Source organism: Canis lupus, chromosome 9 (assembly GCF_003254725.2).
Source record: "Canis lupus dingo isolate Sandy chromosome 9, ASM325472v2, whole genome shotgun sequence".
In the NCBI taxonomy this organism is placed as follows: domain Eukaryota; kingdom Metazoa; phylum Chordata; class Mammalia; order Carnivora; family Canidae; genus Canis; species Canis lupus.
Genome location: NC_064251.1, coordinates 13,140,303 through 13,155,743, shown reverse-complemented (window position 1 = coordinate 13,155,743; position 15,441 = coordinate 13,140,303). Strand labels below are relative to the sequence as shown.

The window sequence follows — 15,441 nt, the reverse complement described above, 5'->3', positions numbered from 1 at the left end:
CACGTGTCCTTTAAGGAGATCTTTCTTTCTTCCTTGAACTTGTACAAGTTATGACCCCAGGATTTGCTTCGTTGAGTGTAGCTAGAAGGAATCTTAAAGATCATCTAACAAAGACTTCCAAATATTTTTTATCTATCTATCTATCTATCTATCTATCTATCTATCTATCTATCTATCTAATTTTTAAGAAAGATTTTATCTCTTACAGAGAGAGAGAAAGAGAGAGCACGCACAGGTGGAGGGAGAGGCAGAGGGAGAGGGAGAAGCAGACTCCCCGCAGAGCAGGGAGCCCGATGGACACAGGGTTCCAACCCAGGACCCCACGATCATGACCTGAGCCAAACCACCCAAGTCCGCCAGGTTTCTGAACATTCTAAGCAACAGAATCCTTTTCTCTAACTATTTCTACTGTTAGAATTAAAATAGATAAGGCCTAGATATATAATATGTTAAATGGGTATTTTGTTTAAGATTTTATTTATTTAATCATGAGAGACACACAGAGAGGCAGAGACACAGGCAGAGGGAGAAGCAGGCTCCCTGTGGGAGGCCCGATGTGGGATTCTGGTCTCTGAGCACGGCCTGCCTGACCTCTGCCCTGAGGTCCAGTGGGTGCCCTGCATCCTGAGCCAGACCCAACCAGAGCAAGACGGACCGACTGCCCATTCCGGACATCTCTCCTGGCAAACACAGGTCAGTGGGCTGGGGAGAAAACCAAGTTTTCCTTCACTGGTTTGGTTGGTTTCTTTTTTGGCATCGGGCTCTGTTTTGCTTTGTTGTGGCATATTTTTCTCCACAGCAGAAGCTGGAGCGGATGCGATAATGCTTGGCTCTCTGGCAGCCCTCCCCCCACCGCCCCCCCGCCCCGACGCTTTTGTGTGCAAAGCAGTTTCAGGTGCACCCATGTCTCTCTCGAAAGAGTTCAAATTCTGGGAAACCACATGCACTCTGTTCAGTCGATGTTCGACTCAGAAGGGGTCTTTGGTGCAGAAAATACAGGCACCCACATAGGCCTATAAAATGCACACCAGTCTAATTCTGGTAAAAGTAGTAGTAATAATAATAGTAAAAATAGTAACACTGACTTCCAAATGGAGTTTGTGGGATGAGGTCCAGCTGTCTTTCTTCCTACTCAGAACCCATGGCCCCAATTCCCTGGCTGGCTCAGATGTTCGTTTTCCTATTCTCTTGCCTGGAGCATGTTTGCTCTCGGGTTCCCTCTTTACCTCTTTGGGACAGTGACCTGCTGGTGGCTGTAAGCCACCCTCCCTTCTCTGTGGCTCCCGGGCTTTGGCTTCATGACATTTATGTCCCCTTCTCTCTTTGCCCCTTTTGCTTTCACGATCGTGTGCCAGACATTTGCACTGCCCCTGGTTAGAAAGCAGGCTGTGCTGTCTACCTCTCAGCCACCCCTGCAAGCCCAGCCCAAACCTCTGGGACAACAGAGAGGGATCTCAACAAAGCCCACCGCGGCCACCACCCAGATGCCTCCACGCTCATGCTCCTTCCTTTTAAATTGTTCTCAGCAAGGGACACCCGGGTGGCTCAGCAGTTGAGCACCTGCTTTTGGCCCAGGGTGTGATCCTGGAGTTCCGGGGATTGAGTCCCATATCGGGCTCCCCGCAGGGAGCCTGCTTCTCCCTCTGCCTGTGTCTCTGCCTCTCTCTCTGTGTCTCTCATGAATAAATGAATAAAATCTTTAAAAAAAATAAAAAATTGTTCTCAGCAGAATGAATGAGTCTCTTTGCTCTCACATTACAGACAGGAACAGCAAGGGGTTAGTAAACCTACTGATGAGTATACAGTTACTCCAGAACAGGGGTCAGTAGACTTTTTCCATAAAGGGCCAGATAGGGCGAGCTGGATGGTCTGTCACTGTTTATACTGGATTCTTCCCTACTGCAAGAGTAAATTACTGATTAAAGATTTTATTTATTTATTCATAAGACACACACAGAGAAAGAGAAGCAGAGACAAAGGCAGAGGGAGAAGCAGGTTGAGTGCCCTTACCATTTTAGTGACTTTTTTTTTAAGATTTTATTTATTTATTCATGATAGAGAGAGAGAGGGGGACAGAGACACAGGCAGAGGGAGAAGCAGGCTCCATGCCGGGAGCTCGATCCTGGCTCTCCAGGGTCATGCCCTGGGCTAAAGGCAGGTGCCAAACCGCTGAGCCACCCAGAGATCCCATTTAGTGAGTTTTTTTCTTTGACAGTTCCAATAAAACTTCATTTACGGACATTGAAACTGAAATATTTTTCAGACATCATAAAATATTCTTCTTCTTTTGATTTTTAAAAACCATCTAAAATTGTAAAAACCATTCTTAGCTTGTGGGCTGTGTAACAACAGGTGGTGGGGTCAGGCCTGGCCCACGGTAGTTTGCAAGCCCTGCTGTCGAAGAACGAGGGCTAGACGGGACTTCCGGGGTGTGTTCAGGGCAAGGGACACGTGGATCCTCTCTGCCACCTGCGTCTGGGTGAATACGATGGGGTTTTGGAAGGTGGAAAGTGTAACTTATGACACTCCGTGGGGCCCTAAGTGTCTAACTGCTAAGCCCTGCTTCCTGATGCTCCTTGCATCAAAAATCCAGCGTCTGAAATCAGACACGTGTGGTTGTGCTGCTTGAGTGCTGTGTTAGCACTTGGATGCCAGCACGCTGGGGCTCTGGAAATAACCCCTCCTTATTTTTAACACCCTTGCCTAGTCAGATGGTCTCTGGTTTCTCCCAAAGAAACTCCCAGGGCCCAGCGATCCGGGCTGGAATTCAGAACCCCTAAGTCTTATCGGTAAACAGGACCCCATTACCCGTCATCCCCACACCTCCCTACAAAAGTCCTCGACACAGGCCAGGGGGACATGGTTTTCTTTTTCCTTCGGGGTCGTGGGGCCGCTGGGCTGGCCGATGTCAGGAATCCAAGCAATTTCTATGCAAGGCTCAAGGAAAAAGTAGGTTTTCAAAGAGCTTTTATTTCAAACACAGATTGTACCCAGTTAAAAAATGCTCCTCAGGTGTCTTGGAAACCAAGGAAAGGGTGTATCTTGTCCCAGAGAAGGAGGGAGGGGTTGGCTATTTACACAGGCAACACCCAGAACTGGTGAAGGAGCACAGGGTGTCCCTAGAGGGCTAACAGAGGACAACTGGACCCAGCTTATCAGAGACAGGCTCAGTGAGGGCGGCCTGGAGCTCCAGGGGAAGGTCGGTCCTCACCAATCACCTGTGCACCTGCTGGCCCCACTGCGCCCGCCCGGCGTCAGGTGTGCATCACGTCCACTTGCTGGATCGCCAGGGAGGCCTGTCACGGCCCAGAGCAGGGCTCAGAGAGGGGAGCGGCAGCGGCTGTGGTGGGCTGGTGGGCGCGGGGGAGGGGCAGGCCCCGCCTCCTCTCTAGAACGTTCTGGGCCAGGCCCGGCTTCCTGAGGGCAAAGCCCCGGGGGCGGCTGGGGCTCCGGGAGGGCTAGTGCTCGGGCTCGGCGTCCATGCAGGACTCCCAGGGGTTCTGGGGCATCCGAGGCAGCGAGAAGAGCAGGAGGGCGAGGCCGCCGAGGAAGAGGAGGACGAAGGCGGCGCAGGCGCAGGCGAAGGACCAGGAGTAGTAGTAGTCGATCCACGCCGTGTGCTCGCTGTCGATCATGCGCTTCACCGACTGCCGCGTGACCTCCACCGACACGAAGATGCACAGGCCTGCGGGCCACGCCCCTCAGGGAGCTGCGGAGGGGGCGCCCCGGCCCGGCCCCCGCCCCCGCGCCCCTGCCCGGCCCCCGCCCCCGCGCCCCTTCGCGTCCCGCCCCTGCTCGCCCCGCACCCCGCGCCCCTGCCCGCCCTGCGCCCCGCACCCCGCGCCCCTGCCCGCCCTGCACCCCGCACCCCGCGCCCCTGCCCGCCCTGCGCCCCGCACCCCGGGCCCCTGCCCGCCCCCTGCCCCGCGCCCCGCACCCCCGCCCGCCCCGCGCCAGGTGCACAGCCCCGCCCCAGCCCCCCCCCCCCCCCACCTGCGAACGCGTAGAACATGGACGCGGGCCGCAGCAGGTAGTCCCGCTTCCTCCCGCAGGACAGCAGCGCGCACGTGGTCCCCATGATGATGAAGCCGAGGCTGAAGACGGCGATGGCGGCGGCCGAGATGCTGTACTCTGCGGGACGGGCAGGCGCGGCGGCGGCTCAGCCTGTGCCCCGGCCCTGGGGAGCACGCGGAGGGCCGCGACGAACCCCGCACTCGGAGCCACGCAGCGGGGAAGGCGGACCGCGATGGCACCCGGACCCCCTTCCCGCTCCCCGGGGGTGGGGGTCCTGAGCTGCGGGCTCCTTCCCCGGGCCGGGCCGCAGACCTTTCTGGAGCGGAAAGCTTCCTGCGAGCCACGGGGCAGAGGGCGGGCTCGCCGTGAGGGTGGTCTGTCCTGGGTCGTCAAGCAGCCGCTGCAGGGTGGCTTGTTGCAGGGCTGAGTGTGCATGCACCGAAGATTGCCAGGGAGAGTGTGCTCGTGTGCACTGGCGTGTGACCGCTGCAGGGTGGCTTGTTGCAGGGCCCCGTGGGTGATCGTGTGTGTGCATGCACCACTGTGCACATTGCCGGAGAGAGCGTGCTCGTGTGTGCACTGGCATGGAGACTAGTCCTTCTACAGTTGGGGGCCCTGCCGGGCCGGGAAAGGCCTCCCCACAAGCTCCCTCAAGGCCTCGGGATGGCTGGCCACCCAGGGCTGTGGTCTCGGGGCGCCGAGCTGCTTTTCATCGCAATGGTTTGTGCCAAACGATTCTCTGGCTCAGCAGCCTTCACAGAAGTCACTCTTCCTGACCCTCCCTGCTTCCCCCACCAGCTCACCTTTCTGAGTAGTGACTTCGAAGATCTCCGAGGTCTCGCCAGGGTTAAAATGCCTGAAGTAGGAACAGTTTTTCTCTGCAAAGGGGGGAGACAGCCTATGAGTTGAGCCAAAGGGCCTGCAGCCCCAGCAGAAGCTCCACCCAAAGGCGGTGGGTGTGATCCCACTGGACCTGCCCTCATTCTCCTAAACCCGGAATCTGGGCTGAAACAAACCTCTTTCTCTGACCCTTAGACCAACATTTCAGTAGGAGAAGGGGGTTTCATAAGAGGCCAGGAAGCAAAGGCTGACTCAGTCGAGAGGGCACATAGTGCTCTGGGTTCTGAGCCCATTAGGTAGATGGGATAACTGAGGCTCAGCAACTCGTTTGTCACAGGGTGTAGGGAACACCACTAACAAAGGGCCAAATGGTGCTTCTCACCGTTTGGAGCTTATTCTGCCCCCCCCCCCCACCCCCACCAGGAGATGGTGGGCAGTGTCTGGAGACAGTTTTGGTGTCACTACTAGCACGTAGTGGACAGAGGCCAGGAATACTGCTAACATCCTACAACGACAGACCAGCCCTGTACAACATAGAATTGACTGGCCCCACTATGTCAGTAGGGCTGAGGATGAGAAAGCCTGGTCAAACCAAAATCTAGGCCCGTCCTGATGCACTGGGTGTGACCCGGAAGCCCGTGATGTTTTTCAAAGGCTTTCCAGAAGATTCTGATGCTCACCCAGTTTGGGAAGCCCTGCTCCAGGTCCCTTAAATGCCCCCACAAAGAGCTTTTCTGAGTGGGCCAAATGGATACTTTTGGGTGCAGGGAGGAGTGCTTCCATTCAAGAGCCAATTGTGACCATGTGTCATTTTATCAGACCTTCGACCCCTGTGGCCATAGAGACGGCCCAGACAAAACCTTTCCTGCCTAGCCAATTGTTCTATCTGATTAGTGTCAGAGAAGCTGTAGAAGATCTGTGAGTGGCAGGACCAAAAATCTGGTTTTTTTGGGGGGGGCCGGGGGGGGGGGGCAGAGGAAGGACTCAGAACAAAGAAATTCATGCGGGTTTTAAACACAATTTCAGGCATAATTTCTCTTCCATTTTTCTCCTTAAAATTTCTCTTGTCACTTGACATACTTCAAAATCAAAGGATATCCTTAAACCTCCCCCCTCAAAAAAACCCAAAGGATATCCTTATTGCTTAATGAATACAGTTTGATATTGTTTACTCCATTTTTAGGAAGTAGGTGAATGGTTTTTAAAAATCATGCTATTTTGCGTTTCTTAAAAAAAAAAAAATTAAATTAGGCTGCTTTTTATTTGTGTAAGGCCCTCCATCGATTTCTTTTTCCCCTGGGCGGGCCCACGACTCTCCACTCCTAGTTCAGATGGCGTCTAGTTTGCACATTCATTTCTTCACTTTCAGGCTCTGTTGAGATTATCACGATTATTGGTGCCTGGTTTCTTTAGGAAATGCACCTGAGGCGGTGCCAGAGTCACAGCTTTCGTGGGGTTGCAGGCCTTCTTCCCTCTGACCTAAATCATCTTATTGCCGCTTAGCCTATGGCCTCCCCCCCCCCCAACCCTGTCCCCCCTCCCCCAAGGTCAGGGTTGCTGGGTTGCTGCTGCTCCCGAGGGGGAGGAAGGAAGTGACCCCTGGAGCCGAGCCTGGTTTAGCCACAGTAAGTGTTCTGAGAGGTAAACAGCTTTCTCTTTGAGCTTCTATATTTAAATCACTTTCCTTTTGAGCAGAGTTACCTGGGGTGTCTGACTGCCGGGGTGATGTCAGAATTAATGCTGCTCTTTTTTTTTCCTCACAGCTTCCGGCGCTATTTTAGAGCCTAATGCAACCCTCTTCTGTTGGTTAGATTATTAGCTCCAGATAATTTTTTTTTTTTTTTTTAGCTCCAGATTCTCTTGAATCACTGCTTCCGAGTGGCTCGTGCTGGGCCACAAGTCTCCGTGTGTGTCTCCCTCTGGACAAAGGAGCATTTCTGTTTCATTCTTTAAGGGCCAATTTCGGTGATCATTGAAAACCCTCTGAAGAGAATTGACCGGATTCAAGCGTATTTCACGGTCAGCTGCCCCCTGACCACGCGGTCCGCGAGGTAAAGGCCTTTGGAGCCGAGGGCGGCCAGACCAAGGCCCACCAGAGCCCGGCCGCAGCGCAGCGCTTTGGCAGCTCGGGCTGCTGAGCCTCCCTTGTGGCCTTGGGGGGTGCTGTCAGCCCCCGCCAGATGGACGGCACAGCACGCTCCCCCCCACCCGGACACACCGCCGCCTGCGTAAGCCCGTGCTCAGGCCCTAGCGGGAGGCTGCGTGTCTGGGGAAGCCGGCCTGGGGGTTTCCCGGGGGAGAATTTCCCCTTCAGCAGCCCCGGCACACTGTCTCTACCTCCTGTCCTCCCCTGTTTTTTTTTTTTTTTAATTTTTATTTATTTATGATAGTCACAGAGAGATCCCCAAGTAAATAAAATCTTAAAAAATAAAAATAAAAAGAGAGGGCGGGGGGGACGGGGTTGGCCCATCCATTCTCAAGCCCAAGGTTCAGCTACGTCAGGGAAAAGCTGAGACTTCCAGATGTGCTGTGTGGGAGCCACCCCCACCCTCCTGGGGACCCCCCCATCCCACACATGTGACATCATTCAACAGGGGAGGACAGGGGATCCCTGGGTGGCGCACTGGTTTAGCGCCTGCCTTTGGCCCAGGGCACGATTCTGGAGACCCGGGATCGAATCCCACGTCAGGCTCCCGGTGCATGGAGCCTGCTTCTCCCTCTGCCTGTGTCTCTGCCTCTCTCTCTCTCTCTCTCTCTATGTCTATCATAAATAAATAAATAAATAAATAAATAAATAAATAAATCTTTAAAAAAAAGATTTTATTTACTTATTCATGAGAGACAGGGAGAGAGAGAGGCAAGACACAGGCGGAGGGAGAAGCAGGCTCCCTGCAGGGAGCCCCATAGGGGACTGGATCCCAAGACCCTGGGATCACAGCCTGAGCCAAAGGCAGACGCTCAACCACTGAGCCACCCAGGTGCCCCCTCTCCCCTCTCTTAAACGTGAGGAAGGCCGGAGTCTTCTGCCCTGCAAGAGTAACATCTGCTGCAGGGCCGCATGAGCCCCTCTGGAAGACGATAAGCCCCTTTGTGGTCCCTGATGACCCCAGCAGCATGTCAGACCCAGCCGTCATTCCGGACACATCCGGCACCAACAAGACGCTCATTCAGGAAGAATCAAGCTGGGCATCTGCCCGTGTCACTCAAGAGTTGCCTAGGGTCCTGCTCAGGTGGGCAGACCCTGCTTCTGCTTCTTTGTCTGAGGGATTCTGGGTAAACAGAGCATCAAGAGCAACTTAAAAAGGAAGGACATCCGAGTTGGGCTCTGTGTGGACCACTTAGTCACGGGTGAGGGGCTTGGAGGAGAGAGGCAGTGACAGCTCTGTGACAGCTGTGCAGATTCTGAGTCTTCCTGCCTCTGCCTTTCTGAAGTCCTTCCGTTGCCTCTTCCCTGGCTTCCATCACAACTGCACAAAGCTCAGGGCTTATGGCTTAGTCTTGATGGATTATAGCCCCTTCACTGGGCAGAAGCAGCAGGACGTTGATCCTACTCCTGCAAATTTCATGGGGGGCTGGCATTATACACACCAAAACCACCCAGATTGGTTGCTTACTGTGTTTCGAGCCAAATCTGTGCTTTGAATCAAGTCAGTGGAGATACCAATGTCAGGGTGATGACCTGGGACCAATTATTAGGAAGTCTGAAGTTCCTCCAGCCTCCTTTGTCTCTGTGAATGGCTCACAGTGACTCTAATATTTGTATTTCTATTTTTCTATATTTCAGAAATGTCTGTCATGAACAGTCCTAAGACTCAGTGGGTTGTTCCTTAAAAATATAGTGAACTTGGGGGTGCCCGGGTGGATCATGTCGGTTGAGCATGCAACTCTTGGTTTCAGCTCAGGTCATGATCTTGGGGTTGTGAGATGAGCCCCGCATCAAGCTCTGCACTCAGCAAGGAGTCTGCTTAAAACTCTCTCTCCCTCTCCCTCTGCCCCTCCACTCTGCTCTCTCTCTCTCTCTTTCTCATAAATAAAAATAAAACTTTAAAAATAATATGGTGAACTCAGCTATTGAGCTGGCCTGGGGTTGGGTATCATGGCTAACCAAGTATTCGGATTCAGGGAATGCCTGCACAGAACTATATCTAACGAAGTTGGTCCGAGGGTTGTGGGTTATTGTTAAGCTGTTTAACTAATCTAACGGTGCCAATTTCAAAGAATTATAACAGGAGACACATTTAACTACAACCTGAACTTGAGTTAATGCAGGTTTTCTCTGATAGTTGGGATAATTTATATGATTAGGGGATGCTTCTGGGTTATCACTGAGAATGTATCAGTGTACCCAGTGCTGGGGGATGCAGACTTTAATATATTTAAAAAAATACCTTGTTGATTTACACAAAACCAAGGGAACTAACTACTTAGGGGTCGGAAAAAATATTTCACTTACTTGTTACTTGCATCAATGCCAGGGCTGTCTTCACCCTTTTTGTAAAAAAGTTCTTGATGCCTCGACAGTGGTTTCTCTGTGCTCTGTCTCCCCCCACCGCTCTGATTGAGGACTTCTATCAAATGGGTTGCAAAAGTCCCCAGGACCCAATCCCAGAGGGTCAGATCATTGCTGTTATATGGGGGAAAAGTCTGAGCTGGGTCTCTAGCATGGGTTCATGTGGATGGGAAAGGGAGCCCCTGAAATTCTTGGGCTCCATAACACGATGTTCTTCCATATGGCTCCAGTTCCTGCACCAGGTACTGGGAGAGAGGATGGGCCATAAGGGAAATGGGGTATTGGGGCAGTCTGCTGCCTTAGCCTGGAGAGACAGCGCCTGAGAGAAACAACATTCCACCCAACCCACGGGCAGGGAATGATGAATCATCCCTCTGGGGTGATTCACTTGGGCTTTCAGACAGACAGCGTCTCCTGACAGTGGGGGAAGACCCTTCTCTCATTCTGAAGGCATTGGAATTGACCTTAGATGTTAATCTTTGCATGACAGTCCTTCTAAAACCCTTTGGGTCAGTAGGGAAAACCAGATTAGACAGTTTATGTCCTTAGAGCCTCCAACACTCTAAGGCCAAATAGGAACTTAAAAAGTCTCCTCTATTGAACCAGCCCCCGGCTGAGCTTCTAAAGCATGGCCTGCCAAAAGTTGGCCTCTTATGTGTTTGCCTGGATCAGCAGCTTTGAGGAATTGTGTTTGTATGTGCAGTGGGAGTGGGGTATCATATGGGAGTGGGCTGGTGAGGAAAGGAGCTCTGGATTTGAGACTTGGGTGTTGAACCTCTACTTGTGAGAAGGTTAGCTTGGGAAGGCCACTCTGAGCATCAGTTTTCCCACATGTAGAACGAGAACCACCTAAAGAATGACAGCCTCCCCACTGGCTTGTTGTAAAGTAATATAATGCAGCAACCAAGAAGGTGGATTTTAGGGGTATGAGCCCTAGCTGGTCTGCCATGGTAATTGTGTTGACCTCGGTCAAGTTACCCAACTTCTCTGTGCCTCATTTTCTTTATCTGTAAGATGGGATGATGGTAATAGTATGGATCCTGTAGAGGATTTTGTGAGGATTAGATGAGTGTATATATATTTCTGTTTGTCATCCCACTGCCTTCTGGCCTCCATGGTTTCTGGGAAAAGTATCAGCTATAAATCTTACCTTACTAAGGTCTATTGTATGTGGTGAGTCATTTCTTGCTGCTTCCAAGGTTTTGTGTCTTTATCTTTTAACAGTTCTGATTATGATATGTCTAGGTGTGGATTTGTCCTACTAGGATTCATTAAGCTCTATAAATTTTAAGATTAATATTTTTCATCAAATTTGGAAACTTGAGATGCCTGGATGGCTCAGTGGTTGAGTATCTGCTTTTGGCTCAGGGTGTGGTCCCAGAGTCCCAGGATTGATTCCTCACTGGGCTCCCCTTGAGGAGCCTGCTTCTCCCTCTGCCTATGTCTCTGCTTCTCTCTCTGCATCTCTCATGAATAAATAAATACAATCTTTTAAAATTTTTGGAAACTTTTCAGCCATTATTTTTCTGCTTTGCTGCTTCCTGCTCCTTTCTCTCTCTTGTCCTTCTGGGACCACCATTATGTGTATATTAGTGCATTTGATATTATCTCACAGGTCTCTGAGGCTCTGTTCTTTTCTTCTTCTTTTTTTTTCTGTCTATTCCTCACATTAGTTAATCTCAATTGATCTATCTTCAAGTTCACTTATTATTATTATTTTTTGCACCTGCACAGATCTGCTATTTAATCCTTCTAGTGAGTTTTCCATTTCAATTATTATAGTGCTCAACTCCAGCATTTCTCTTAGGCACTTTATTTTCTTTTGTGTGTGTGTGTATGTTTTCTTTTTAAAGATTTGTTTATTTATTTAAGAGAGAGAGAGAGAGCATGAGCAAGAGGGGCAGAGGGAGAGGAAGAGAGAATCTCAAGCAGATTCTGCACTGAGTGCAGAGCCTGAAGTGGGGCTTGATCTCATGACCCTGAGATTACTACCTGAGCCAAAACCAAGAGTCGGACACTTAACCAACTGCACCACCCAGACACCCCAACTGGGTTCCATGCCCAGTGCAGAGTGCAACATGGGTCTTGAACTCACACTATTAGGTCCTTTTACAATAAATTCTATCTCTTCATTGATAATTTGTATTTCATGAGACATCATTCTCATCTTTAGTTGTTTAGACTTTTTTTTTTTTTCTAGTTATTTGAGTGTATCTAAAATAGCTGATTTAGGGCAGCCTGGTTTAGCACCGCCTTCAGCCCAGGGCGTGATCCTGGAGACCCGGGATCGAGTCCCACGTCAGGCTCCCTGCATGGAGACTGCTTCTCCCTCAGCCTGTCTCTGTGTGTGTGTGTGTGCGCGTGTGTGTCTCTCATGAATAAATAAATCAAATCTTAAAAAAAATAAAATAGCTGATTTATAGTCTTTGAGACCAATATCTGGTTTCCTTAAGGATCTATGGACTGGCTTTATCCTCCTTATTTATGGGCCATACTGTTTTACCTCTTTACATGTCTTGTGATTTTTTTCAACTTAAAATTTAAATTTAAAGCTGAAATACTTAAACAATATAATGAGCAACTCTGGAAATCAGAGTCTCACCCTTCCCTAGGATTTGCTCACTGTTTATTATGGTTTGTTTAGTGACCTAATTAATTTTGCAAAGTCTGTTTTCTTTGTTATGTGTGACCTCTGAACTCTGCTCAGTTAGTTTGGTAATCAGCTCACATTTTATAAAATGCTTGGACTAATACACCTCCTAGTCTTTACTGAGGGGCTCTGTGCTAAGCAGAGAGCTAAGTACTCCGCCAAGCAGCCCACATTTCTGCCTTAGCCGCCGCTTTCTGCTTTCCCACAGCCTCAAGATCAGCCTGAGGTGAGAGCTTAGGGCCTTCTTGGGCTTTCCTGTGCACCATACAGCGCTGTGCATGCACATGGCCTTCCAAATTCTCAGGAATATGTTGGAGCTTTTCTTTTCTTTTTCAAAGATTTTATTTATTTATTCATGAGAGACACCCAGTGAGAGGCAGAGACACAGAGAGAGGGTGAAGCAGGCTCCCCCTAGGGAGCCCAATGAGGGACTTGATCCCAGGATCCTGGGATCACACCCTGAGCCGAAGGCAGATGCTCAACCACTGAACCACCCAGGCATCCTTGTTGGAGCTCTTCCAAGCCACCTATGGACATCTAACTCTCTAGCTGTTTTGGTAGCCTATTGTTTGCCCTAACTGTTGTCTACTGCCTCAGGAAATTATGCTATTAAACATTTGTTTCTAATTGTTTTTGCCAAATGCCCCCTGAGAAAAAGACTGTTTCCACTGAGTGAGCTCAGCATCAGGTCAAATAAAGACAACCTTACAAGTGGGGACTTCCAGGGAACCACCAGGCAGATCAAATAATGACAGTTCTCTGGGAATGAGGCTTTGAATGAGATCCAGCCCCATCTGTCCCCTTTGGGGGCTAAATTTACACTGTTTGCAGGCTATTGGTTTTCAAGGCTCTAATAGACTTGGGGAGTGGGGAACAGAAATAGAGCAAGTTAAAGCACCACAAAACTCACCATTCTGACTCAGATTCACCTGTTTTTCTTGAATAAGCACTCGCTGGATTGCTGCAAGATTCGTTAGTGTCCAGGGTTCTGAAAAGGTTTGTTCTGACCGTGTTTTGCTAGAGTTCTCATTGTCTTTATGGAGAAGACATTTAGGGGGATTCTTACCCTGCCATTTCTTCTGATGTCATTCAAAGTTAAAAGATGGGAGGCACTGAAAACAATATTTGGCAGATTTGTGTTTGCGGTCCCTATTACTGCTATTAATAATAAGCGAGAGAACATGTATGCACTCTCTTCCTCCCTCTAGAAAAAAGTAACCCCACAGAGCACAGGAAAGGTGGGTGGGGAAGGTGTCCATCTGCAGAGAAAGGAGAGGGGAGATTGCTGGCACATACTTCAGAAGCTTGTCAAGGGTAGGGCTGGGCTCACAAGCGTGGGAGGTATGATTCACTCTGGAGCGGGGCAAGAAGGCGTAGAGATAGACTCTGGTCAGGGTCAGGACCAAACCATGCCTGTCGGGCCTGTGCAGCTAACCTCTTGCTAGTTTGTCCCTTCCTTGTATGGACTTGCCTCGCCTCCTTGCTCATCTGCTCTATAAACTCAGCAGACTTTAAAAGGTGGGTGCCTCTGAGGACAGGTGGACGGGACCATGGCAGGGCACTCCCATGCGTGGTCCGTGGAGAATCTGCCTCCCCCTGCCCTGCCCCACCCATGGGAATTGGCTGGATGATGCATCTGTTTACGGCTGTGCTGGGCCGGGGCTGAAGAGCGCGGACATGTGAGCTACGTGATACCCTTCAAGCACATGTCCACGTCTGTTAAAGCCCTCGGCCCGGGGACGCAGTGTTTCTAAGACAGCTGGGTATTTACGAGTCTTCTGTGTGTCCAGGGGGAATGAGCGAGGCAGGGGTTTTCTAGAGCCAGCAGGAGGGAAAAGAGGAGGAAAAGGAGAAGTAGAGGAATGGGGTTTGGGCTCCTTTGTCCCATGCACAGACTGCAAGATCTCTGGGGACTTAGCCCTGACTTCCTTGAAAGTTCAAGGAACTGGGTTCAAGGAACACCCAGTCTGATAACAGAGGGAATAATTCTGCAAGGCAGGTGGGTCCCTGTACTCGCCTTGGCCCACTGCCACCTTACGGTGCCATTTGTAAAGGCTGAAAGGGGCTTTGCAGAGCCCGAACACTGTATTTTACAGGGGGAAGCAGAGGCCGCAATGGGCATGGTGGACCCCAGAGTCATTGGAGTGTCGTGGGCAATGCACGCAGAGCCCAGTCCTCTGGTTCTCCACGCAGGGCTCTTTCCCCAGCGTGTGCTCTGTTCGCTATGAGTGTGGAGGGCTCCGCATTTGTAGCATAGACTGGTCACCCTAATACCACCCTGATCCTTCACGAGGAGCTCACCTCGGATGTGCGGTTCGGTCACAGGGTAGGAAATTGGGGAACGCACTGAAATCAGAGCAGGAGGACACGCATCCCAGCTCCGAGGGGTCTGAGCTAAGAGAGGATGTGCAGGTGTGACAGTTCTGACAAAAGGCGGGAGGCTCGTCTACGACCGGGCCCTGCTTTACAGATGTGTGGCTTCTGCGGTCAACCAAGGCCCTGCACACAGAAGGGACCCACACTCGGCTCCGTGCGTCACTGTTACCATCTCGAAATCCTTAAAAATATTCACAAAGAGCCCTGCGTTTTCATTTTGCGCTATGCTGTGCAAATCTGGTGGCTGACCCTGGGGAGTGACCGTGCCAGCCGCACATGTCCCTGCAGCCTGAGGACTTAGGGCCACTGAACCTGTCTGTGCAGGGAGAAAGGAAAGCGGGGTCACCCAGAAGGGTGGCCACTGCGGGGGCCAGGGCCTCAGGCCTGTTAGGCCCAGGTGGGTAGCCCCCTGCTCAGGGTGAAGGCCGGGAGCCTCTGCGGGACAGAAAGAGGGACAGACGCCCTGGCTTTACAAGCGGCCCTGGCCAGTAGGACAGAGGCCGTTCGGATCCTCTTCCCTGGGCACCGAGGCTGGGCACGATCTCTGCTCTGAGGCAGGGAAACCTGCCCTCTTTCCCAGCGGCACCTTTTCCAGGGGCAGGAAGCAGGGCAGGAGGCAGGGATGGGGTCAGAGGGTGGGTACGTTACCCCCAGGCAGGGTGATGGGTCCGCACGTCTTGTCCTTGCTGTCAGTCATGACAATGCGCTTGGTGCAAATCCGCCAGAGGCCGAAGTGGGCCGCCTCGCAGGTGGCATTGTGGTGCTTCACCTCGGGGCTCAGCACGGCCCAGTGGTCGGTCACCACGGCCACCAAGGCCAGCACGATGCCCACCAGGATGCAGAAGAGGGTCGCGCGGACCTTCGGCGCTTTGGTCTGGGACATGGTGGTGGCGGAGGAGTGGGTGCCCTGGGCACAGTCTGGTGGCAGTGTGTCCCGCGCAGGTGGCAGCCAGGCTGGGGAGGTGGCGGTGATTATCGAGCTGGGGGTGGAAGCTAAGTTTAGTGCGTCCGGCTGAGCCAGAGTGGGCTGGCCTCGGGGCTGAGGGACACC

The 15,441-nt window shown here is 51.5% G+C and overlaps 1 protein-coding gene across 1 annotated transcript; it reads right to left on the bottom strand.

Moving 5' to 3' along the window:
- Window positions 1-2,950: 2,950 nt before the first annotated feature.
- On the bottom strand, window positions 2,951-15,441 carry CACNG1 (calcium voltage-gated channel auxiliary subunit gamma 1). Its single transcript, XM_025436712.3, has 4 exons — window positions 15,039-15,441; window positions 4,818-4,892; window positions 3,994-4,131; window positions 2,951-3,685 (listed from the first exon to the last, which is right to left on the bottom strand). Exons 1-4 carry the CDS (start codon window positions 15,271-15,273, stop codon window positions 3,459-3,461), a joined length of 675 nt encoding a protein of 224 aa, XP_025292497.1. The 5' UTR covers window positions 15,274-15,441; the 3' UTR covers window positions 2,951-3,458.